The 26,161-nt window shown below is 33.6% G+C and overlaps 3 protein-coding genes across 3 annotated transcripts in view; 1 reads left to right on the forward strand and 2 right to left on the reverse strand.

Annotated features, from left to right (window-relative positions):
* The first annotated feature begins 477 nt into the window (after positions 1-477).
* Positions 478-6,327, forward strand: LOC137922944 (uncharacterized protein MAL8P1.12-like). The gene is made up of 6 exons (XM_068766056.1): positions 478-607; positions 1,852-2,010; positions 2,229-2,594; positions 2,999-3,074; positions 3,150-5,856; positions 5,947-6,327. Exons 1-6 carry the CDS (start codon positions 478-480, stop codon positions 6,325-6,327), a joined length of 3,819 nt encoding a protein of 1,272 aa, XP_068622157.1.
* Positions 6,328-7,577: 1,250 nt separating this feature from the next.
* On the reverse strand, positions 7,578-14,138 carry LOC137922945 (protein starmaker-like). Its single transcript, XM_068766058.1, has 9 exons — positions 14,120-14,138; positions 12,955-12,999; positions 12,018-12,101; positions 9,959-10,036; positions 9,582-9,773; positions 9,413-9,493; positions 9,056-9,301; positions 8,467-8,784; positions 7,578-8,363 (listed from the first exon to the last, which is right to left on the reverse strand). Exons 3-9 carry the CDS (start codon positions 12,027-12,029, stop codon positions 7,629-7,631), a joined length of 1,662 nt encoding a protein of 553 aa, XP_068622159.1. The 5' UTR covers positions 12,030-12,101; positions 12,955-12,999; positions 14,120-14,138; the 3' UTR covers positions 7,578-7,628.
* A 6,729-nt stretch (positions 14,139-20,867) lies between these two features.
* Glys (glycogen [starch] synthase) overlaps positions 20,868-26,161 on the reverse strand; it is a 38,822-nt gene continuing 33,528 nt past the window's right edge. The window contains exons 15-18 of the mRNA XM_068765840.1: positions 25,975-26,104; positions 24,519-24,600; positions 23,504-23,636; positions 20,868-21,736 (exon numbers count right to left, since the gene is read on the reverse strand). Of these exons, the coding sequence (XP_068621941.1) occupies positions 21,639-21,736; positions 23,504-23,636; positions 24,519-24,600; positions 25,975-26,104 (443 nt within the window). The 3' untranslated portion in view covers positions 20,868-21,638. The remainder of the gene's footprint in view (positions 21,737-23,503; positions 23,637-24,518; positions 24,601-25,974; positions 26,105-26,161) is intronic.

Genomic DNA, 26,161 nt, shown 5'->3' on the forward strand with positions numbered 1-26,161 from the left:
AAAATCTAACGACGCACAGTGAAAAAAACGCAAAACGAAACGACGCAAAGCGAGGTATTAGTGTACTTCGATGTCTTTGATATAGTGATATAACAGAAGCTTTTTTCATTCATAAATCAAATATTAATAACATAAGCCTTTATTGCTGTTTAAAATTATTAAATTATTTACATTTGCCTTCGTCTCTATACTGTTGTTTTTACTTACAACTTTTTTATACCAAAATATAACTTAAAACATATTTAACTATATATATAACTTCGCTCAGTATGTATTACTTCCAAAACTTTAACACGTTATTTATATACATGTACATATATGTGTGTTTGTGTACATATATATATATATATATATATATATATATATATATATATATATGGATTTATCTTCATACCCTGATGACTTGAAATTAAAATTTCTTATACAATTTTAGATAAATAAAGTATTTGCGAAACTATAAAATCGAACAGCCTGTATATGTCACGATGCGACTACGACGGCGTGTTCTACAGGGTGTTCTGCGTTACGCTGCTGGCGACGGCTTTCACGTTCACCGTCATATTGACAAATGTGTTTATTGATATCGATGGATTGTTATCGAAGAAAGGTAAAGAGATTCTCTTTAAGCAAAACACATTACTAATTATAAATATATATATTATACATATTACGAGTATATATGATACTTGATGATTGCGTATATGTATATATATATGTTTTATTCTTATTGACACTTGATAACATTACCATCGCTATCATCTAAAAAGTATAATAATAATGATAATAATAATAATGATAATGATGATGGTGATGGTGATGATGATGATGATGATGATGATAATGATGATGATTATGATGCTATCATGCTTGAACTTGCGTTTGACCATCAGGTCTCACGTTCTTCGCTGCGGTTTTCTGTGGTTTTGCACATGTGGCTTGCCTACTTCAACTTATAAATTAGTAACTTGTAGTTGGTAACTTTAAATCGTCTATGAATCTCATTAAAAATAAGTGAGTAAGTATTAAGTGTCCGATTTAAGATCATCGGCTTAAGTTCGCGTTCGAAAATACACGATAGGTGTTATATTTTCAATTATTCTTATAAATTTTGTTCTTTATTATATAACATTCCAGTTTCTTGGCAAGTTTGACATTATCGTTAGTCATAAAACATAACTTGAAAATAACTGTTATGTTCCTAGATTGATATTGATTTATGTTATATATTATGCAAAAAAAAAACAATGTTTAAAAAAATAAACAGCATAATAATACCAAAAAAAAATATATTATTATTTATTATCTGACCCTGCAGACTTTGTACCTGTCACATTCCAATAGAATAAATAAAATAATGTAACATATTTCCGAGTGATCACTTTATTTACGGTGTGTGTATCCCTGATTTAGAAAATACTTTTTCTTATTATATTAATACGATATTTATTATTTTTGAAGGTAATATGTCGCAGTCATTTTAGCTTATAGATACCCACTGAAAGGTATAATGCCTCCTACTTCAGATATATATCGTGAGATATACCATAATCCACACTTGACAGGCTGGTTGACAACCGGCTTGCGTTATTATGGTACGCAGAGCACGCTGCTGCCCATCTTCTAGAAACTTCTTTGTGCGCAGTGACAATAAAACAAAATGTATCCCGAAAATAGATTCCGCAACCTACGATCGCTGATCTATCATTGATCAATTATTTAAAGCATATATAAACAAAATATGTTTATTTCATAGAAACTATTTAAAATCAAGTCATACACTTTGCTTTTACTATCACAATAGTGTAAATATACTGAAAAGTAGTAGAGTAATAAAATTAAAATACATTTCAGCGAAACAAAAACATGAAAACATTGACAGTAATGGCAACACTGAAGATGGGGTTACAAATGTCACAGATCTACCAAACGATATAACTATTGATAATATATATGAGAAGAATTATATTGATGAACAACCGGACACATCTTATAGAACGAAGAGATCTGTAGGTTAGTTGATATGTTTTATTTTAAATGGCTCCGCTATTGGGTACTTATCGTACCCCTAACTAGTCCAAACTAGGAGGTGTTGGCAGTAAACAGGTTAGAAAATAATGATCTAGAATAAGCTCCTACGATCAGCAGCCAGCTTAAATCAAAAGAAACAGTAAATGATAAAAGTCAAAAAGCAAATGTAGAATTAAAAATAATAATATTTTATTTTACAGACACTCCAAATTTGTTATCACATTTAAAGAATTATAAAATGATAAATATCCTTACTAATCAATTAAGAGAACTCCTTGAACAATCAGACGACGCGCTTAACGACCAATATGAAGTGAATGGTGGTAAAGAAGAAAGTACCAATGATATAGATGACAATAATAAGCCCTTAGAAGAAGACTATGGGATAGTTGAAGAACTTGACTATGACCAATACAAAGATACAAAAACAAATGACGATAACATAGATAAGGCTATACTTAGAGCACTACTTCGAGATATTTCTGACCATGTGGACATAAGCAAAGTTTACAAAGAAGTTGATGAATTAAATAGAAAGTTAAAGAACAAGAGATCACACGTAAAAGGTAAACAGATTTTTCTTTAAATAAAATTCGTTATACGGCCGAAATTATGATCATGAAATTTAGGAAAATTAAGATTAAAATGCACAACTTTTCACATTGCTTAATAATAATGATCTAAGGAGCAATGTAGCAAAATCCCTGTAAATGTGTAAATGCGTACTTTTATATTGTTCATTCATGTTTACAAAATCTTTTAAAGTATTTATAAATGTCGTTTAGTACACGTTCCAGTTCGAAGTTCTATATAAAAGTAACTAACATGGAGGTCGAAAAATCAAAAATTAATGGCTTGAAACAAAATTTTGAAAAAGTAACCAAGTGTAGAAAGTTGACCCTACCCTACCCTTTTGAAAGTACATACTTTGGTATTTTAAAGTAATATAATTTAATAATCATGTTTTCAGAACCAGATATAATGGTGAAGACAATTATAGAAGTTAAGCCAATGGAATTAAAAAAAATAGAAACCAAGAAAATCAGGTATGAGTATGAAAAAAGCTTCATCCATGTATAGAACAAAATTACTAAATAATTAATACAAACTTCAATTTCTAGCAAATCTCGTGTCAAGTCTAAAATTACTTCTAAAAAAGAATACAATTTGATCAGCAAAGGCTACGAATTTAACGACAAACACAAATTAAGAGTATTGAAACAAAAATCAGACACAGAAAAACATGACACAGATGACTATTTCAGAAAAGCTGTGGAACATTTAGAAAAGCAAACATCATACACCTCCAACAAGGATTATACAATTGCGGAAATGTTAAATAAAAACTATTCAAAACGCTCAAAGAGACAAATCAAGGTAAAATACGAAGAATACAATCTTGCTACACCAAAAATTAAACCAGTTAGAAAAAGAACAAAGAAAACAGACGATGAATTGTACATTGAAATAGAAACACATTTTGACAGCACCGGTGCAAAAGGAGAGAAGAAGAAAAAGCTCGTCAAAAGTCTCATAGATAAAATTCAGAAAGCGATACGATCTGATCAGTCGCGTGACAGTAATACTAAAAAGTTACATCGAAGCATGCACATTAAAAAGAGAACACAAAATCCTATAAAATATAAGGACGAAAAATTATCAAACAATTATATTTCTAAAATGAATTCGGTTGAACACAGACAATTAAATCCGATTAACAAAATTGTGACAGCTAATGATATTCCACAAGATAAAGATTACGAACGCATAGAGAATTGGGAACAACCTTATTTTGGTACGAATAATTTCAACATGCCAAATGTAGAAGACTCAGAAGAAATTAACAATCCAAACCCAGATTTAGGTAACGTACTAAGCAGTGGTATCCCGCAAAGAGTACAAGTTCCTTTAAATAATCATAACTCAAAGAATAATCAAAAATCACAAACGACTAACACTGATACTGGTAATGTTACGCTTTTTATTAAAGATATTGATGGCAGTGGATTTTCTGTTGGGTTCAATCAATACGTCGATGAACCACCTGATGTAGATAGCATGAAATTATTTACAGGGCTAGAAAACTTAATAGAAACGTACCACGAAAATTACGATCAGAATAATAACGATAATGCTAATGAAATCGATGACTCCGTCGAAAAACACGAACTGATGAAACGAAACGTAAATATGGAGAGAAACGAACACGTTTTACTCAGGCGTTCAGTTCAAGAACTAAATAATGAAGACTATCATTCAAATGCATATAAGTTGATTTTTGATAAAAAAATTCTTCCTAATTACAACTATAACGATATATTACAGAGACAAAATAAAAATTCTTTAACATCAAACTATGAATATAAAGTAAAAAATTACAATTATAATCCAAAAAACATAAAAATTTTCACTAAAGACATAAAAATTAAAGCACTTCCAGTAATCTTTGATAATGATATTCTTGTTAAGAAATTAAGTCAATCTGAAATTCTTAACTTAGCGAGATTATTATTTAATAATGTTCACAGAAAGAAACGGTCGATGAACGTTAGAAAAATTACAAACTTAAAATCCAGGATTAAACTCAATAGATATCTCAATACGAATGACATGCGATCTAGAACGATATTTTTAAAAAATAAAAGAAATAAACGTGAAGTGAATAAAATAAGGATCATTGCTTCAGACAGTTTACACGAAATGCCTAAACAATCGGAAGAAAATATTTTTTTAGTATCCGGAGAGAATCTATTCACAAACAGAGCTGTAATAAGAGAGATAGAACTTCCTGAAAGTGATACTGGTGATGAAGGAGTTGAAGAGGAAGCCACGCCATATACCTACGAGGAAACCAATCCTGAAAGTTACATAACAAACATTTTTGACACAAAATATAGACACAATGCTTTAATGTCAAAATATCCTCATTTGTTTACTGGAAGTGTAACAGAGTCCAAAGAGGTTCACTTTGATAACAATAATGAGTATTTGGTCGGTAGAAGTGACAAACAGAAGTTCAAGTTAGAAAACTTACTAGGAATGCATGTTACAACAGAAAATATTGTATCTGCAGAAAAGGATGTTCAAATTCCTGAAATAGTTAACGCTATCATGCCTTCACCCCCAAAGACTAATTACAAAGTTACCGTCAAAATATCACCAAAGAATTTGACGAACCCACCTTCAGGTTTTAAAGAAATGCATACAGTTATAAATAAAACTTACAATAATAACGGTGTGCAATATTATTCTCTCGTTAATGTATCTGAAATATCTAAAATAGAAAATATTAACAAATCCAAGGAACATTCCGTTCAAAATGAAAAATCAGCGACAACATCAAATCCTGTTACAGATCAAAAGAATAACATTAAATTACTTTTGGCACTCCAAAAACAGAAAATTGAACAACAGTTGATGAATTTGAATAGACAGAAGGAAGGACTTGAGAAAATACTGCGTGAGAGAGATGGAATTAAAGAACGCAATTTCAATGATTTACTCAGAGAATTTATTCATGTAGATTCAGAAAAACACGATGATTTGGCCTTCGTAAATCAACCATATGTAAATCATGCACAGATTCATACTCCAGCAGTTATCGAACAATCTACTTTTACTACTTCTTTAGCAACTGAGAAAAACACTGAAAAACCTCAAACAACTACAGTAAAAGAAGAAGTACATACAGAAAATACCAAACTAAACGCATCGATTAAAGAAAATGAACATTTGACCAATGAAATCCTATCAAAAATAAATAAAAATACAGATATCCTTCAAACATTTTTACAGAAATTATCAGAAAAATTTGATAAACAGCTTACAGTTGAAACGACAACAACGACTCATCACCCGGTGATCGAACATGTTACGGAAGAGTCAAAACATTTGACAAATCGAATGGACATGACCAAGGATTGGGGTATGAACTTGCATCACCTGCACGATACATTCTTCAACGAGCATATACCTAGTAAAAATGACTCCCATTATGCAATACCTTTCGTATACGCTTACCAACATCCATATATGCCTCAAAATAAGCAACCAATACCAATGGCGAAGATAGTATACCATGGGCATATTCACACCAACGCCGTCCACAAACATCCTAACGATTTACGCAATAATAACCACAATGTAAATAATTCTAGGCCACATCATCCTAGCGTTACCGGACTCAGTCACGACACTAAATTCTTCATCGACACCATGCCAAGAGAATCAGGAGTTGTTCATTCCAAACACGGTCAAAAGGATTTCCATTCTAATGTAAATACGACTAATCTTCAATAGATATAATTTACCTCTTTTTTATACTTGTAATTAAACAAATTGTTCTCATCAAATGGTTTTACTTAAACAGAACTTTAATATCTTTAATTATGATGTTAAAGGAATTACTACGGTGCTTCTAAAATTAGATACAAATATCTTTTTCCGGTGTCTAAAATAATTTTGAACCAACAAATAAATAAAAGAATTTAAGCAAAAATGTACAGTAGCCGGCGATAAATATTGTACAGACAATCGGCTAATTTCCGCTTCGTAGAGCACTATATTTGTCCCACACTACCTATGTGACGTTTTTTCAGTCGTTGAATTTCGTGCGACAGACATACCTTCCAATCCAAAAGTCGATGTGCAAAATTTATCGCCGGATACTATACATACTTTAATTGGTTTGTCTTGGAATAGATAATTCTCCCTCATTTAAACTTATACTACTGACATATAGTAATTCTGTTCTTTTTTTAAACGCACCAAGAATACCAATGACGGACTCTTCATGCTGATTTTCAACTAAAGCAATTCATAAACACGAACAGCGGTAAACCTACATTAATAATTTTGAGTTCCACAAATTCTAATTTTAAATTCTGAAATCCCGGAGTACATAATCAACTACTTCAACATTCTATGTCAAAATCAATCATCAAAGTATTCTGTATAACATATATAGGTAGCACTTCTTTCGACCAGAGACCATCTGTATCGGCAGAACGCTAATCCAAACATATTATGAAATATAACCTTTGAAAAACTGGCAATTTATGTATAGAGGTTGATAACATGTAAAATTTCAAAGCCGTAAAGCCTTCCAAGCAAGGGCTAAAACTTACAAAGCTAGTTATAAGTAGATAGAAAACAACCTTTGGTCTAAAACGGAGAAAAATGTGTTCTGATTATCTAAGATCTTGCTGGGAATCCTATTTATATTAGTTATCATTATCTTTTCAGCCAAAGAATGTCCACTGATGGACATACCCACGGGGAAATTGACTCCCCCTTAAATTTCAAATAAGACCAATTGAAAGCAACCTGTTTCCAGCGTTGTTTGTGATTGTAATTTATATTCAGGAATAATTGAGATATATCGAATCAATCCAGAGTCTCTTTGACGGACTACGACGTGCACTTCTTCATATTAGTATAGTTTTTTTTATATATTCACTAAATATATAAAAAATTGGTTACTTTCTAAAATAATAGAATGTAGATAATGCATCATTATTTTATTTACATATTTACTTATACACCACTTATCAGATAACTTAAAAAATATTCCATAAAAACTAAATTATGCGTTTTCGAATTTACACTGTGGTAGTAAGGTCGAGCAATGAAGGCTTTTTCTTTGTTTTCTTTGATTTAGACATTACTCTTTTGACATTTTCTTTTTTACTTTTTAAAGGTTGATTTTTGGTTTCTTTCACTTCTTCGGATTCCTTATTGTCATTATTATCGTCTTTTAAATTTTTATCTTTTTCAATTTCTGATGCGTCAACTTCTTCAGATTTTACATCTTCCTTCGCTATTTCGTCTGTATCATTATTAGATTCAGAATCTTCACTATCCTGAATAATATTCTCAGAACTGTTCTTAACATTCATTTTATCATCTAGTGAATGATCATCGTCTTCAGATGCTGCAGCCGTATGGATCTCATTTTTTAAACCCTCTTTACTAGCTATATCGCTATCTTCTTTATTAAGTACATTAGAGTTATCAGTAAGTTCTTTGATAGTTCCTATGTTAGGCTTTAAATTTAAACTGTTCTTGTCCAGATAGAATAAAAAGAAATTAGCAAAATGTTCGTTACCCTCAAAATTACTAAAAATTGATTTAGGGTTTTCTTTGTTTCGGTTTTTTGCATCACCTTGTTTATGGTTATTATCATCATTCTTATCATTGCCTTTTATGAGTTCTTCGGTAAGCAATCCCGGATTTATATTAGCTACACCAATCTTTGATGCTTCATCACCAAGACGTATATTTAGAATTGATTCCAATTGCTTAGCGACTTCCAATTCTATCAGTTGCATTAAATCCTGTGAACAATACAATAATTATAGAAATTTCTCTTAGTTTTTTAAAAAATAAATCTGGACTAAGAATTTTTGCTAGAATCTAGTTCAAAATAAGATAACTTACGTAATTTTTAAAGTCATCAATGGGATTTTTAGTTACTTCAGCTTCATTGGCTACGTCCAAATTTGCCGTTTTATTAATGTCGTGTTCTTTTTGTTCGCCTTCTTTTCGTTCATTATCAATTTCTGAATCATCACTTGCCTTCTTATCCACATTATCATCTTCTTTACTTTCAGAATCTCTATCAGCTAAGTCAGAATCGTCAAGAGTCTGTTTATCTTCATTTTGGGTGTTACTGTTTGTACCTTTTGGAGGTGGTGTTGCCTCCTTTGTAGGCTCTGATACATTTGATTCCTGAGATGTTTGTGTCCTAGTGTTCACCTATAAAATAATGATAATTATATGACCACGGATTTAAGTGTATTAAAATTATAGTCATAGTTGACCAAGCTAATGCCTAAACTTTACGTCTGAAACATATGTTACGAACCAAACATAGTTTACACTTTTTTCATATTTAGATGGAGAATTTAGAAATAAATCGATAATTAAATTTGGACAACATACTTTTGTTAAACTGATTAAACTTATTAAATTAACTAAAAGTAATTTTTATTGATGATCATTGTGGACATATAGTAAAATCATTTACCTTCTCAGAATTTTCTTCATTAGTTATTATATCAGTATCATTTTTAGGTCTATTATCATTATTTGCTACTTCTTCTTTGTTAGTATCGATAGTAGCAGGTAATTTTTCTGATTCTTCTTTTTCATTTGCTACAGATGTTTCTGTGGTATTAAAAGGTTCTTGTTCTGTGTTATTTAGTTTAACCTGAACTTTATCATTCGATGTAAACAATCTCGTTTTAATCCTTTTTACATTTTTATAAATCACCTGTAGTAAGAAATGTTTATGAAAGTCTCTTCAAGCGAAAAAGGGTTGGTAGAATAGATAAAAATCATAGATGCTGTCTAAATGTTCATAACTAAATGATGAGCTACTTACAGGAATTTCTACCTTTGCGGTCCTTACGTGAAGTGGAAAATTGTCACCAATTCCTGGCTGGCGAGATGATTTTGGAATACTCTAGAAGGAAACATCAGACATCAAGGAACAGAATCAGAAACATGCAATGTTATGTTATCCAAAGCAATGTTAAAAAGTTATTACTTACAATTACAGGGTGTTTCAAATATATTTCACGATCAGATTTAGGTTTCCAGCTTGAATAGCGAGAGTTCATCAGGAGTGGTTTGATAACTTCGTTTATTATAGAAAACACTTCACCCGGACGGTATCTCAGTTCATCATCTTCGTCGAAATAAGATGGAGTTGTAATTGTATTAACTTTGGCCTTTGATACTCCCTATGTTAAAAACAAATTAGGTTGCTTTAATTACGACTTTACTTTCTATCTCCCTCCCTCTCTATATATATATATAGAGAGAGAGAGAGAGGGAGATAGAAAGATTGATATTTAAGAATAGGCTGTTATGCTCGAGGTTTTTAACTTATACTTTAACATACTTGTTTATAGTTAAATTCACTTACGAGTTGCGACATGATCCTTTGCGATTGAGAAGGTCCACGAATGCCGCTTCCACGCGGTTGATTTGCTTCTAGGATATTCTAGAATAAAGAACTAGATTATCATATTGAATTATTATCTATTTATTGAGTATTTGATCAAGAAGCAGTCTTTACATGAAATTGTTATAGATGCATTCAAAAGTCACAAAATAAATGTACAATCCAAAATTATACATGTAGAGTGTTTAAGAATATGATATAATCTATCACTAATATATTTAGTATTCTATATAACTGAGAAAACAGTTAAATTACCTTGCAATTACAGTTATTAATAATGGTGATGGAAAATATCTTACATAAATATCTTGGATATCTAATGTTTAGATTTGTTACACTTGAAATTGAACAATACTCTAGATCAGTGATTCCCAAAGTGGTCTATATCGACCCCTAGGGGTGCATGACAATTTTCAAGGGGTCTACGTCAGCGAAAAAATGTTTGGGGGTCCATGAAATGAAAATGAGGGTCCACGATAGTGGATCTCGACACATTCACTGATAGTACCTATTTACTTACATCATACTATCTTATAATATCAAAACATTTACATTATTTATGAAAGTACCTATGAAATGAAAAAATTATGTATATGTTTATAAAATTGTGTAAGTTGTAGGATGTTGGTATTCGCTTTGTGGTCGCTATACATTTTGAACATACACTAAACTTCACTACAGTTAGAAATTTACAGAAAATCAATATCAGGTAAGTAGGGGGTCTACCCAACACTTAAAAACATGACAAGGGGTCTACGACACAAAAATGTTTGGGAAATTCTGCTCTAGATAAAAGTATTCAACTGGTATAATTTTAAACGCTTTCAACCAGCCTTAGTCGAAGTTTCTAGACAAGATCTATGTCTATAAGTGGATGTCTTACGGCTATAATGACTACGATTATTAAAAATCTTTAATAAAATCCCGATAGCAGTTCAATATTCTTAAGAATACCAGAGAAAATCAAACACATCTATTGGTTTTTATTATTCCGATAGTAAGAATATAATTCTTATTATTAAATATATTCTAATTGTCGTTTTAGACCATAGACGCCATCTGTAAAGTATAGGCCTACCTCAAAAGTATTTATGGAGGAATATACCGTAATCGGCATTCTTGGTGGGCGAATAGGTGGTTGCAGTGTGGTATTATTGTACGCATAAGACGCTGCATCATGTAGCAACTTGTTTGTGAATAGTGACAATCCTATAATTAACCCTTTCGTTACTAGCGCCGGAGTTAGACGGCGTCCACCTTGTAATGTGGGCTTATGTGCAGATCCGTGTTTTAAGATTTATTACAGCCAAATAAATTACTAACAATTATCCTAACTTCTATTTTTAATTAATATACCAGTAATATATTTAAATAAGGAACACAAATGAGTAAATTCGAACATCAGCTTACCGCCATACAATGTGCACACATCGCGGCGCACATGCGCGGTTCAGTAGCGTCAATTCGGCGAAACGGACTGCGGTAAGGAAAGGGTTAATACACATAAAACAAAGTGCGAATTATATATGATTGTACGCTAGTCCCAATCCTCTACTGTTGCCACTGCCAATCTCGACTGTTACCACTGTAAACATTTTCATATCTAGATTTTTTTTTATGTTCCCATTTTTTAGAGACCCGTTTTTTCATTTTATTGTTTTATTTCACATCACTCTGTGTTTGGCACTAATCGGTGTAACGTAACTCCTGAAGATGCCCCGTGGAGGGGTGAAACACGTGTTGAGTAATTTGGCGGTGGCGGTTGTGTGATTCGCATTGTTTGCCGCATGCGCATTTATCAGCGGGCTGACGAGCGGTGCACTTTATTGCACGACTACCGCTGCATGTGCGGAAGTGGCTAAATATTGGTCCTTTTCTTACTTCTCGTTTCATTGTTACTTATTGTTGTTTGAATGCATTTGTTGTATGTTCTTACGGCACAAACTCGAATTTTGTACTTTTTTTTTTAAATAAATTAATAATTGTAATTTAGCATGATCAGAATTTATAAAATACTTACCATGCCTTCCATATTGAGCCAGGGTAAGACTTGAGATTTGATATTGAAGTCATACGGAGGGTATAAAGCATCGAGTAGCGGGTTCTAAAGAAATGAAAATCACTACCATTAATATAACAATAAAATATATAATTATTTTCTATTTACTAAAGTTCATTATGGATTTACTAACAATGATCAAGATAGATCATCGTCAAAATTAGTCAAATCATTCATTCATTCACTCATTCACAATTAAATAAACCCTTAGTAAAGATGAGAGAGACTGCTATCACGGTAGGAGTCGCGGAAGTTAAGAGTGGGGGCCCTAAACTCCCACTAGCTTCGGCGACTCTGAGGCGGACGTTGGTTCAACGTGGTGTCGGACCATCGTGATAGCACCACGAGGGTTTAGGGGGTAGCGTATACACGCATACCCGGGACGGGTTTACGAAAAAATAGCACGGCGCGAGGGAAGACCGCGTGGCGACCTGGAGATCCGGGGGGGGGGGGGGGTAGTGGGTAGGAATCCCACATAACCCTGTCCTCCCCCCCGAGGCGGGGCATCTTGAAAGTCCGGAATTTCCCTCGCCCCCCCACCCCCGGAAAAAAAAAGTTGCAATCACGGTACTAGGGAATACGTGAGATACAAAATAAATTAATATAATCTAAATTAATATAAACAGTTATATAACAAACTATAATACCAGGTGATAAATATTGTACATCGACCTTTAGAAAGAGACAGTCGGCTAATTTCGGCTTCGTAGAGCGTTATCTCTGTCGCACGAAATACATCGACTGACAAAACGTCACATAGGTAGTGTGGGACAAAGATAGTGAAATTATTAGCCGATTGTCTCTTTCCAAAGGTCGACGTGCAATGTCTATCGCCGGGTACTGTACCAAGTATTATTTTTTATATAAAAAACAACTAATGAAATAATTTATATAATACCTTTTGATAGAATAATGTCCTCTTCTCTCGTTCGGATACAGCATCCTGTAAAAGGATATTAACTATATAGGTCTTTGTAGCATAGCACCTAAACCTTAGAATATGTTAAGGCATCTCAGAGGATATGATGATGAGAGACTTTGAAGAGTCAATAATAAGACCCTGGACATATAAAGTAATGAGGACGTTCACCGGGAGGTTTTTTGAGGAAATCCAAAGTGACAATGTCCTTCCAGTAGGCAAGGCTGCACGCAAAATATTATGTCTCAGAAACCACAAGAATAGTTTAAATATATAATAGATTTTAAAAAAGGGAATCCCACAGAAATACCTCAATACCTCACTCTGCGTCGTGGTTACGTTCCAAAAAAACACGACGCAAATTGAAACGCCGCGAAGTAAATTAAGATTTTCTGTAGCAAACCATGTAAAGATCGAAGATAGGTTCTAGGGTCACGGATATACTACTTTTTAAAAAGAAAATTGAACAAAGTAAACATTTAAAAAACAAAAATAATATAACTCTGCCAATAAATAATTAGGAATAATATTTACCTTTTTTGTAACCAGAAACAACACGAATATATATATATAAATTTATAATTCTCTTTTAAAAAAACACAACACACTACATTACAACACACTACGTAATTGAAACTGAACTCTAAAATTAGCAAAACAAAGTGAAAATAAAACAGTTTTCAAATTGCGTTGATTTTTAGTTAGAAAGGGAATCCCCGAGTTTTGATGGCATGGCGCAATTAGAAACAAAAGTGTTGCCATTTTTTAGAAAAAAAAAATTTCAAAAAAAAATTAAAGACTCGAACCCAAAATAATGCAAACTCGAAAATCTAACGACGGATAGTGAAAATTAGTGCTAATTAAGTAGCGACGCAACTTCGAAATAAACGCAAAACGAAACGACGCAAAGCGAGGTATTGGTGTATAATTCTTTATATACATCGTGCGAAAGAGAGCGCTCTACCATACTTCTCGACAAATTGGTATAAATATGGGCTTAGTTTGATGAATATAAATGCACTCAGCCCTTCTCGCCGCTCTTAAAGCGGAATTTAAATAATATCCGCTCCCCCGTATCAACGCCAGGACACACGCCTCACATCGAGCCCCGGCGACCTCGATGCACATGTCATGCACTACTCACCTACACATGACACGGCGGCCGCGCCCGCCTAACCCGCGTCCAAGCGAGGGCGGCCCGGAGAGGCCCGTGTCTCTCCCGACCGCCGAGTAGTCCTCGCTTCGTGCTACATACTCAACACCCCACTCATTACACTATACACCTACACGGTTATACAATGCGATTAAAATAAGAATAGGACGGGCTCTCGGCTAACTTCACTCATATAAGTACGGTCAGCATTAAATATATAAAATAAAAAAATAATAATTATTGTTTTTGTTGATTGTTTAATTTGTTCTACAATGAGCAAAAGAGGTAGTGTTTTACATCGGCGAGCTCGAGAGATTATCAGCAATGTTGATAAGTTCTTCGAGGAAGAGAAAAAACGTGCCATTATGTTGTTGGACCAGTTAAAACAAGCAAGAATTGTACCAGGGCCAGATGGCAATATTCATATATCGCGTGATGTATTTGAAAGTTTCATTAAGCATTTGGAAACTGCTTCGAAGGTAACCGAGCGAGTGACTTTAGCCACTGGTATTATTTTTTAACATTGCTTTTTTTGCACACTATACCAAGTTCCCGTTGTGACGTCACAACATGGCGCTAGGCCGGTCCTATTCTTATTTTAATCGCATTGTAGTTCTCCGCGTGTGGACGTCTTCGTCGTAACTGAGGTACAATCCCCAACGAAAAATTTTTAGTCCGTGGACCTCTGTTTCCACGGGCTCAATTTCGATGAAGCTGTACAAAGTCTAGACCCGCTAGCAGCACAACATCTAATACATCAAAAATGAATATACACACTTCTACTTAGAACTTCGTATTGTTATCACATCCAAGACCTAAAGCCTTAGGAAGAAACCCACAACCTCAATGCTATATATAATCCTGGATATAATTTGTAAATATTGTATTTGTGTATAAAATCATTGCCATCTAAAAATATCTTCAAATAAAAGTACATAGTTGTAAAAATAACACTACTCACATTGCTTCTTGATATTTCTAGACCGTTGCTGAAGTAATTGAAGAATATGATGTTTATTATAAGCTGTAAATAAAGAAAACTTTTAAAAATACAGTATGATTGATCATATAATAGATATAAAAGTTCTAATTAGGTGAATTAATAGTTTATTAGCTTGCAACGAATATATGGCAAACTCTTTCATAAAAATCAATGCTTTCATAAATAATTGTCGTGCATAAACAGTACCATACACTTAATAAAATAAATAAAATTGCTGTTAAAATATGATTAACCAACACATTTGATTTTAATCAAAATCGATAGAATACTAACAGTTAGATCTCACAATACCTAACTAAAATCTTGATACCGTTATTTGATATTTGAAATTTAAAATATCGGAATATCAAACAATTTAAAAAAAATAAACACAACAATACATCTTAGGAATGACTTGTTTTGAATTCTATTAGGCGGACCGGAAAGTAATGTCGCTTTCTTAAGTTAAATTCACACGACTACATTTTTAACAAGTTTTTATTTCTGATCAACAATATATTTACCTTCGTTATCAACAACCTTTTGCTTTCTACTATACAAATCAATACCGGAGCGGTAACAAATCAATCGGTTTTTATGTAAAATATATCGAAAAAAACGATATTACTTTCCGGTTCCCCTAATATATGACATAATAAAAAAATAACTCACCGAAAAACCCTTCATGATGGATGTACTTTTTAAACTGATCGATATAAGACTGCTTTGGATGCCGACTGCTCATTTTATATAAACGAAATTATATATAATTAACTAATTAATTATTATGAAATATAATTAATTTTAGTGCAAATGATTTCAAATGAACGTTAATGATTTTGGGAAAAATATTTGTTAATTATTGCGAGATGCAATAAGCTGTCTATGTAAGTACTTTCCTTTGTTGAAATCCTGCTACCAAACCTATATTTTTTCTCGTATAGACGAAAATAAAGATAGTCACCAGGGCTGAACAACACTCAGGTCGATAAACATGTTTTTGCGGCCCGCTAAGCATTCCGATAATTGAATTTATTGATCAACATTCTACATTTAATATATTGATACTAGCTGATCCCGCAAACGTTGTTTTGCAAAAAAAATATTTTTAATTTTCAATTTAAAAATAAGGGTTGGTCGTAGAGGGGTGAAAATTTAGGGTTGTATGTATTTTTGTATGTTGTATCATAAAAAAATAAAAACAAAAAATTTCGTCAAAAAATAAAAAAATAATTTTAAGGGTGAACAACCCTTATCACTTAGGGGTATGAAAAATAGATAGTAGCCAATTCTCAGACCTACTAAATACGCATATAAAATTTGGTAAAAATCGGTCAAGCCGTTTCAGAGGAGTTCAAGTTCAAACACCGTGACACGAGAATTTTATATATTAGATATAATTAATTATAACAAAGTACATATATGACCGAAGAAACATTTACGACGGGTTATTCACACAGCGACGAGTTATTCTCACAGCGACTTGTTTAAAAATTTTAAAATTTTTTTTCATGTAATATTTTTATATTTTAATATTCATTATATCGTTTTATAGATAAGTGTCATATTAATTTTGATCGTTGGTAAAAAATGTTGCTCAGCCCTGATATAGACTAAACTACAACATTACAGTTAAAATCAAAATATTCTTTATTCGAATCCGCTGTTACACTTTAAAGTCGTCACTCAACATAAAATGTCGACATTGTTGTCCAAGAAGCTACCACCAGCTCGAAAGGCAGTTCTAAAGAGCCGGCGAGAAACTCAACAGTTGCTCTTTACAAATATAGTTTTATAAAGAGCGCGCGACAATAATTAGATTCCTAAAGCATCGACATTTAATTCCACGCATTGACATCAGTATAGTATTCTTGGATACAATAACATACCTTTTAAAATCTGAAATTGATTTAGAAATTTTAATGAAAAAAAAAAACACTTTTTTATAATTGAACACTTTTATTGCTAAATTAAACATTAACAAATTCCAAATTTTATGGCACAGACTTGAAAGGTTTCATATTCATTTAGAAAAATACAAAATTTCATATAACAGTGAGTGTTAATATGTAAATAATTTAAAATCTTATTTATCGATAAAATGTTGCATTCCGAGAAATCATTTTCCTTAACGAAAATATATTTCTAAATTTATATATATATAGAAAAATAGTTTTAATATATATAATAGACAAATCGTTATTATCAAACCAATAACTGCTAGTTTATTTAATAATAGCTAATGTCGAAATTACAGTGGTATAAGGATGATGATATCGAAATTACAGTGGTGTAAAAATGATGATGGTGACAAAAAAATTATAGTGGTCGAGGAAGTGTTAGTCATTACAACAGATATATGAGCGAAACGGAACGCACACGAGGTGTTTGAGAACAGACGGCCTGCATCTGCCTCTCCCCTTGCCACTCACCACTCTCAGGTGAAGACTATATTGCGCAAGTTTCACCAGGTAAGATTACCATCTTTACGCTTTCACGCTTTTACGCTTTACGCTTTCACGCTATACCTAGCGTGATTGACAAAACGCACACGAGATATTTGAGATGACGTGACGTCTGTGTAGCTGCTCGCTCTAATATGTGAACAATGAGACGGAAGAAGGTGCTATAGATAAAACACACACGAGGTTTTTGAGAACAGACGACCTGCATCTGCCTCTCCCCTTACCACTCATCACTCTGGGGTGACGACTATATTGCGCAAGTTTCACCAGGTAAGATGGTATAGCGTGATTGACAAGACGCACACGAGATGTTTTAGAAGACGACGTGTCGTCTGTGTAGCTGCTCGCTCTAATATGTGAACAATGAGACGGAAGAAGGTGCTATAGATAAAACGCACACGAGGTATTTGAGAATAGACGACCTGCATCTGCCTCTCCCCTTGCCACTCCCACTCACAAGTGACTACTATAGTGTGCAAGTTTCACTGGGTGAGATAGTATAGCGTGATTGACAAAACGCACACGAGATGTTTGAGAAGACGACATGACGTCTATATAGCTGCTTCTAATATGTGAACAGTGAGACAGGAGGTGTAATAGATAAAACACACACGAGATTTTTGGACACAGACGGCTTGAAGTCAGTCTAGATACCTGCTATGATATGTGAGCAGTAAAACGAGAGATAGTGTAATTAATAAAACGCACACGAGATGTTTAAGGATAGACAACCCGATTTGCATCCGCCGCCTTGCCCCCCACTTCTCTGAGGTAGCGACTATACTGCGCAAGTTTCACCATGTAAAACGATACAGTGTCACTGACAAGACGCACACGAGATATTTGACAACAGACGGCTTGCATTTGCCTACCCCACCTTTCCCCTCACAACTCTCAGGTGGTCTGACAAGATGCACACGAGATTTTTGAGCACAGACGGCTTGAAGTCAGTCTAGATACCTGCTATAATATGTGAGCAGTAAAACGAGAGATAGTGTAATTAATAAAACGCACACGAGATGTTTAAGGACAGACGACCCGATTCGCCTCCGCCGCCCTGCCCCCCACTTCTCTGAGGTAGCGACTATACTGCGCAAGTTTCACCACGTAAGACGATGTAGTGTCAATGACAAGACGCAGACGAGATATTTGACAACAGACGGCTTGCATTTCTATCCCACCCTGCCCCTCACAACTATCGGGTATCCACTAAAGTGCGCAAGTTTCATCAGATTAGACGGTATGGTGTAACAAGACGCACACGAGATTTTTGAAAACAGACGACTTGACGTCTGTCTAGCTGCCCACTCTAAAATGTGATCAGTAAAACGAGAGATGGCGCTATTGATAAAACGCACACGAGGTGTTTAAGGACAGATGGCCTGTTATTGCCTCTCTCACTCTACTACTCCTATCTAGTGCCGATATCGCATAAGATGGGGGTGGGCGTCATTGCAAGATGCACATGAGATATTTGAGAACAGACGATTTGACGTATGTTTACCTCACTCGTCTTTCCCCTCTCATATCTCAGGAAGTAACTAGCACTTGCACACACATTGTAACACTGTATAACCAAACAAATATATGACCTTTAAAGATAAATATTTGTGCGCATCAGATATATAAAAAAATTCCTTTACATAGCAGATATTGGTCAGACAATAAATATCAAAATAAAGTTTGCTATTTGACACAGATTGGGAGGTAGATAGTACATGAAACAATTGGATGGTAGAAGCGTCTGGAAGGTTTCAACCTTGTGATCTTATAACTAGGCGATAAGACCAAAACACATCTAGATAAGTAAAATACATATCTTCTACAGATTAAAATATATATTACTTTATATATGTTTTTTTATTAAATCAAACCTACGTACACAAACGAAAGTGACTGAAATTGTTCAGCGGATTGGGAGGTCGAAATGGCAGTTGCCAAGGCATATATCGCCCAGAACAGATACCTGATAGAGGATTAAAATTCAGTGCCCATCATGGTCCTAACAAGATAGGACAGGTGACCTTGAGGTCATCGAAGGAAACTGAATACAGAACGCTTCCAAACATCTTATGGGATTTACATGGCGTATGCCCAACAGTGGACATGCTATTTTGAAATTTTAAAATACTTCACTAGATATGCTTTGGTCTATCATAAGGAACGCGCTAGGAAGAATCTTATATATGGCAGTGGCTTTATCTTAAATCTACTAATCTATTTATATATATTTCATTTATCGCATCAAATTCCAAAAGTTAAACATGAACTGTATATTTCTTGTGACATTTGCATATATATATGCCTGATTGATTGCCAGTAAATATAAAAAAAATATTCATTTAATACATCTATCATGCAATATATTATCTATTCAGGCAATATTGGAAAATCTGACCTGAATTATAAAATTACATGAATCAGGGATTCCTAAAATTATTTTTACGGAACCCAAGGAACAATAGAAGGCCAATAGAACTTTCAATATATATTAATCAATTAATATAATATAATTGAATTTTTTTTTCTCCATTAATTTACTTTTTTATAGGTCCAAAAATATTTTACATTAAATTTTAAAAACCGCGTAAAAATACAATATTGTAAATAAGAGAGTCCAAAATCGAAGCAATCCATTTAAATAAATTTATCATTCGATCAATTAAAACATTTCAAATTTTAAACAAATAATATACATTATTTTAATATAGTTGCATTTACCTAAAACTAAAATGAACATGCAATAAATGTTTAAATAACTATATTAATATATATTAAAAACTATATTTTCAAATAAAACCTAATAAAAATAACCTCAAATTCTCATATATTGTTTTAAAATTTTGAGTTACATCATTGCCATATTAAAACTTTAGTTGCCATTACAAAAAATTACATTTCTATTTTTTAAAATAAAAAATTAGATATAATTCACAATAATAATAAAATAATTCATCTTTATTATATAATAAAATAAATAATGCATAGGCATGTATTAAAAAATCCCTGTAGAAAATATATAGGTAATTCAAAATGGCAAGACAGATATATCACATAGAAAAAGAGACCAATCTTTGCGATATATATATCCAATAAATTCTATAAAATTATGATTAAACACAGAGTATATTCTTGTATATATAACAAATTATTTTTATAACAAATATATTATATATTATCTGCTATATATAGCCAAATGATTTCGAATTATAAATTGCTTAATAATTATTTCAAATTACTATCATTTTATAATTGTTCAATTAATTTGAGTTCTCTGTAGGTAATTATAAGGTATCTAATTATAGATGACTCAACTGTATAATATATATAATTATAGAAGAAACATATATAACGATTTTTGTAAATAAATTATTATTGTATCGTATATCATATATCTTAAACAACCATTCTTTTATATCCTAAATGTTATACTTATATATAAATTTCAATAAATATTATCATTCATTCAGTCGAACGAATGGAAAGAGTGAATTATATAAACGTCATAAAATATTTTTGAAAATTGCTTATACAATAATCACTCCTATGACACGATAATTTAATTCAGAGTAATATATCTAAAAAGGAAGTTATATGAGCATTGTCATATGACCCCGTATAACGCGTAAAAGTATTTCCTTAACTGTAACGAATGAAACATATGCCTTTATCAAAATAAAACTATAAAAATATTTTGTATTACTTATAAATCATTATAAATCTTACAATACAGAAATATAAAGTGCAAAATCCACCCTTATGGCAGGCAACAGCTATACGGATCACTTAGAATCGCGTAATATGAAAACTCGATATAAAATAACCGTGTTATAAGGGGTTATTGTAAATTTGTTTCTTTAAAATATAATTTTGATACAGAATTTTAGATATTGGCATATTACGTACAGACTTACTATATTTAATTTTAACATATATATATATTATACCACATTTGTGAATATAGAGAAACGAATGGATGGATAGAGATATATAAAATTATTTGTATATAAGACTTTTCATCTAAGTCTTTTGAGTTTTAAAGACATTCATACATCTCTTTACCTTAATTATCACTAATTCTCAACTCTGCCAATTCCTTCTCCTCGTCGACTTCGTCTTCATCGTCTGATCCGTGGACAGAGGCAGCTGGTGTTGTTGCTCCTGGAAAAGAAATAACGACCATGTACATCCTTTACTCTTTCTTTATCCAGCGACTGTCTAAGACCTGGTTGGAACCAATGACATAGGTCTCTCCCAAAGAGGCGAGAGGAGAGGGGGGGAGGGGAGGAGGGGAGGAAGGGGGAGAGGGAAGGTAACCAAGCCACGTCTTTCGGCTCTTGGTCACCACTCGAGTACCTTTCCTACCCGTTTTCTTACCCAGCACCACAATATTAGATGTTTTTCATACGTATCCAACAGTGCTTTCTAAATTACAACACAACTTGTAAACAAAACATTTTACATATACAGGGTGATTGGTGTAGGTTTAAAATGGTGAATGTATAACTCATCTGCTGTCAATTATTATCTGGTTTGATCTATCCTAGAATCAATGGTTTCTGATGTAATAATATAGTAAGAAAAAGCGTTTTAACAAATCGGATTACTGTGTTATTTATACCATTGATTTTTGGATAGGGCGTTACGTTTGATGAATGTATCATCATTTATATTTATATCATCATTTCAGCTGATAGAAGTCTCCTTTAAAGCATAGGCCTACCCAAAAGATTTCCACGCCAGTGGAAGGCCTACCCACGCCGCGTCTTTTGGCTGATGATGATGATGATGATGGTGATTATGGCGTTGGTCTATCTAGTGGGGGGGTTAACCATACATTAATTGACAGCAAATGGGCTAAGTGTCCATGAGGGACGAATCTTAAAATAATAAATTTTACTCAGTGTTCAAACGTGATTCAAGCCAACAACACTCTTGTGGTATTTGATAGAAGAATAAACCTATTCATCTCTCCTCTCCTCTGCGCAGTCGCTGAGCTTTGAGATCAGCTCGTCGATCTGCTCTTCGACCGCTTTATTCAATGGTTCTAGAAAGTTCTCGTTAGGTGTTGTATAGTTCTCATGTTCGGACTCTGTGAACGGTTTCTCGAAGCTTACTTCTACGCCATCATCACCCTCGTCGGTGATCTGGAGCAGTTCTAGTGACTTTTGTAAGGTCAGGGTGCTTCTTCTTAATTCAGCGACTAGTTCCACGCTCGTTTGTATCTCTTCGTCTTTAGTATCCTTCTGTTTTTCGACGTCAATCGTATATGATGCAGTCAGGCGGTTTGTTGTAAGACGAACTGTTGTATCGATTAATATTTTAAAAGATTTTTCTATGTAATTCTTCAACACGTTATCTAAACACCCTATACAAAGCTAACTTAATAGTCATCTCAATCTTTAATCATACTGTAGTTAGATAAATAAATAAAATGAGTAAATCTTAATATGTATAAATCTGTGTTTAACTCTATTAAAAGATGTTGTGGAGTTTCTTCCTGTTTTTATATAAATATAACAACTTGCGAAGTAAAGTAAAAAGTAAAATAGATTATATTTATATATATATATATATATATATATATATATAGAGAGAGAGAGAGAGAGAGAAATGTCGACGATCAATAAGAGTTCTGTTAAAAGTTCCAATGTTGAATAAAAATGTATTTTTTTATATATTTTCAAAACACTTTCCCAACATTTTATTAAACAATTATTCGAAGCACATTAAAGCAGTGTTTGTAAACCTGTACAAAACATGCATACATATGTATAGCATATATTCTTATAATAAATAAGGTATAATACGTATTATAAATATATTACGATAATATATCAAACTGATTGGGATCGCACTTGTCTCAGAAAGATTATTATTATTTACCTTTACCGCGTTATAGGGGGGTTGAAAATATAAAATACTTACTGGAGTGCGTCGGGCTGGGCGGTTCCGAGATCGGACGTGGGTAGTTGAACCTCTTGCCGAGTTCGATGTCCATCTGATCAACGTAGTCGGGATATACTATCTTAAGTGCCTGCGCACGCGCCTGTCTGTAGTACTGTAACAAAATAATATTAACGTCATCGTCAGCGGCGCATCGAACAGGGGAATCCCACGCCTACTTCTGGCGGCCGGCCCGCCATCAGTTCATGATTTGCTCGAGTGGCCCCTAGTGTTAATAAGTCTGTGCAACCATGGTTTATACCAGACATTAATAGTCAAATATTGAGATATATATTGGCATGAATATTCTCCCCCCCCCCTCCAGGGTGGACCCATGACATAGTTCAGGTCGCCGGAAATCGCTGAATACGAGCAGCGTAATAACATGGTAGCTAAGTCAGAGAAGAGTTAAACATTCATGTCCCTTAAAAGCTTTTATCAACCAATCGATAAAAATACGATAAAACTTTCATACTCTTAATCAAAGGCAAAGAAAGTACGGTTTCGACAGATCGCATCAAACCGATACGTACTGCATCAGAACAACCCGCATACGTTTTTGCCGAAAGTTGCTGAGGAGGGACCCCGTGTAACACGATCTGCACGATCTATAGACATGGCCTCTAGGGCCTCTAGGGCTCTAGGGGGGAGTGATATGGCGGACAGTCCCACTACGTCGGACTGTCCTGTCCGCGGCGGTAACATGCGCGCCCTAGCGCATTGACGTAAGCACGCCCTAATAAACTCTCGCTCCGACGCGCCTACCTTTGTATAATGGTTGTGTGAACAATAAATTTTCTCAATAGCATCCGCTTATCTCATTTCACCACCACAATCCTATATACATATAAATTATTCCGTATTTAAGTTAATAAAATTAAAAAAATTGTTTCCAAAATCACAAATTGGAAACTTTGCGTATTCGACAATTCGCTAAATAGATAAAGCCTTTATATCTTACACATATAACCGAACGTCCTGTACGTCAAAAACTTACAATGCCAAGGTTCCTCCAGTCCATCAAGTCGGACAGCCGCTCTGTTCTGTTTCTCTGAATGATACGCTGTCGTCTCGAGAGCCTGTGCAGATATAAAAACAATTTAAATAATTGTTTGTATAAACAATTCAAAGTCCTAACACGTGTTATTAAAATTAGAGACTATAATACTAGAACACTAATATATATATATATTTTTTTTTTTTTTTTTGGGATCTCTCGTACACCCCCACTTTATTATGGGAAGAGAAGTTTTACATTTTTAAAAAATATTTCATGTCTTTTATTTTCGCCCTCTTCCAGTATTTAAATCGTTCATTCACTCTTCTAACATACATCACACAATCTACATTTTCATTCATTCCAATGTAAATTTCCTTCTTTACATTGTCTTACATCCTCCCCTCAATTATCAAAGTGTTTTTATATGGTCCTCGCTATTGGGGTCTCGTACCCCTATCTATTTAATTTTTTTCACATCCTTTTTTATTCTTATGTTCTTCTGTCATTCTTCTTAAGATCTATCTTTTCTCTTCTTCCATTTTACGATTTTTTTTTACTCTTTTTCATTCTTTTCCATACTAATTTCCGTTCATTCATCGACTCACTTCCTACGCTTCGTTCCTAAAATATCACAGAATTATCACATTGGTTTATTTATTTACACTATTTTACATTTTATTCTCCTTATAATAATTATCATAATCTAGGTCAACCCATAACAATGTATCACACTCTATTCTTATTTTATTACAGCCTAAGTTATTTATTTGTATTGCCGATTTATAGCCCAAGATCTCTTAAAGTAGCGAAGCTCGAAGGCACCCGTGGAATCCTCGGCTCAGGCCACCATATTGCTATTTTACCGGAAGGCCGCCGACAGATAGGCAGCTGTGCGAAATAGACTCTCGACCTTACGCATTCTTCTCAGCGGCAGCAGTGCCGGCGAGCCTTTGGTAGTTTCATATCTCTCCCAATACCCCCCCCCCCGCGTCTCCCTTCTTCTTTGATACTAGCGCTAGTTGTGAAGCTTACATATCAGCTAATTTTAGCTTCGTAGAGTGTTATCTCTGTCGCACGACTGACAAAACGACACATAGGTAGTGTGCCACTTTTTTTTTATATTTACGCATTTAATTATTTAGAAAAAATTACAACTGTACATAATAAACATCATTATACCTATCGTTAAACTGAGACAAAGAATAAAAATAATTATCAAAAGAAACAAATAATACTTGTTGTAACAGCTCCTAATAGATACCGGACTATTCCTATTTCGTGCGACAGAAATAACACTACAAAGCCGAAGTTAGCCGATTGTCTCTTTCCAAAGGTCGATGCCCAATATTTATCGCTGGGTACTGTACAAACTTTCATCACCTTTTACTTCTACAACCAATCATTGTCTATATTAAAACTAGTGCATATATGAATAAAGGTATCGCTTACTAACTTTGTGAAATCGAACATGTATTGGGCAAGCTGCTGAACGGAGCCTTCCAGTGAAATATACCGCCGGTCCACGACGTAGATGCCGTAGGACATTGGATCAGCGATGTGCTCTTGCATAAAGCATCCGAAACCTGGACACAAACATATATAATAACGAATACCATAGAAGAAATCAATTTCATAGAAAC

Source organism: Battus philenor, unplaced genomic scaffold (genome assembly GCF_028537555.1).
Source record: "Battus philenor isolate CCGP_79_NKW_IND1 unplaced genomic scaffold, ilBatPhil1.0.hap1 SCAF_20, whole genome shotgun sequence".
NCBI classification, from domain to species: Eukaryota; Metazoa; Arthropoda; class Insecta; order Lepidoptera; family Papilionidae; genus Battus; species Battus philenor.

Bases quoted from the DNA above. Each gene is read 5' to 3' on its own strand.
- LOC137922945 (XM_068766058.1), bottom strand. The intron at 9,494-9,581 runs GTAAGTAATAAC...GTTTCCTTCTAG, and splicing joins ATTTGAAACACCCTGTAATT to AGTATTCCAAAATCATCTCG. The intron at 8,364-8,466 runs GTAAGTTATCTT...TATTGTTCACAG, and splicing joins TTGATGACTTTAAAAATTAC to GATTTAATGCAACTGATAGA.
- LOC137922944 (XM_068766056.1), top strand. From the start codon at position 478: ATGTCACGATGCGACTACGACGGCGTGTTCTACAGGGTGTTCTGCGTT. The intron at 2,011-2,228 runs GTTAGTTGATAT...TTTATTTTACAG, and splicing joins TAGAACGAAGAGATCTGTAG to ACACTCCAAATTTGTTATCA. The intron at 3,075-3,149 runs GTATGAGTATGA...TTCAATTTCTAG, and splicing joins ATAGAAACCAAGAAAATCAG to CAAATCTCGTGTCAAGTCTA.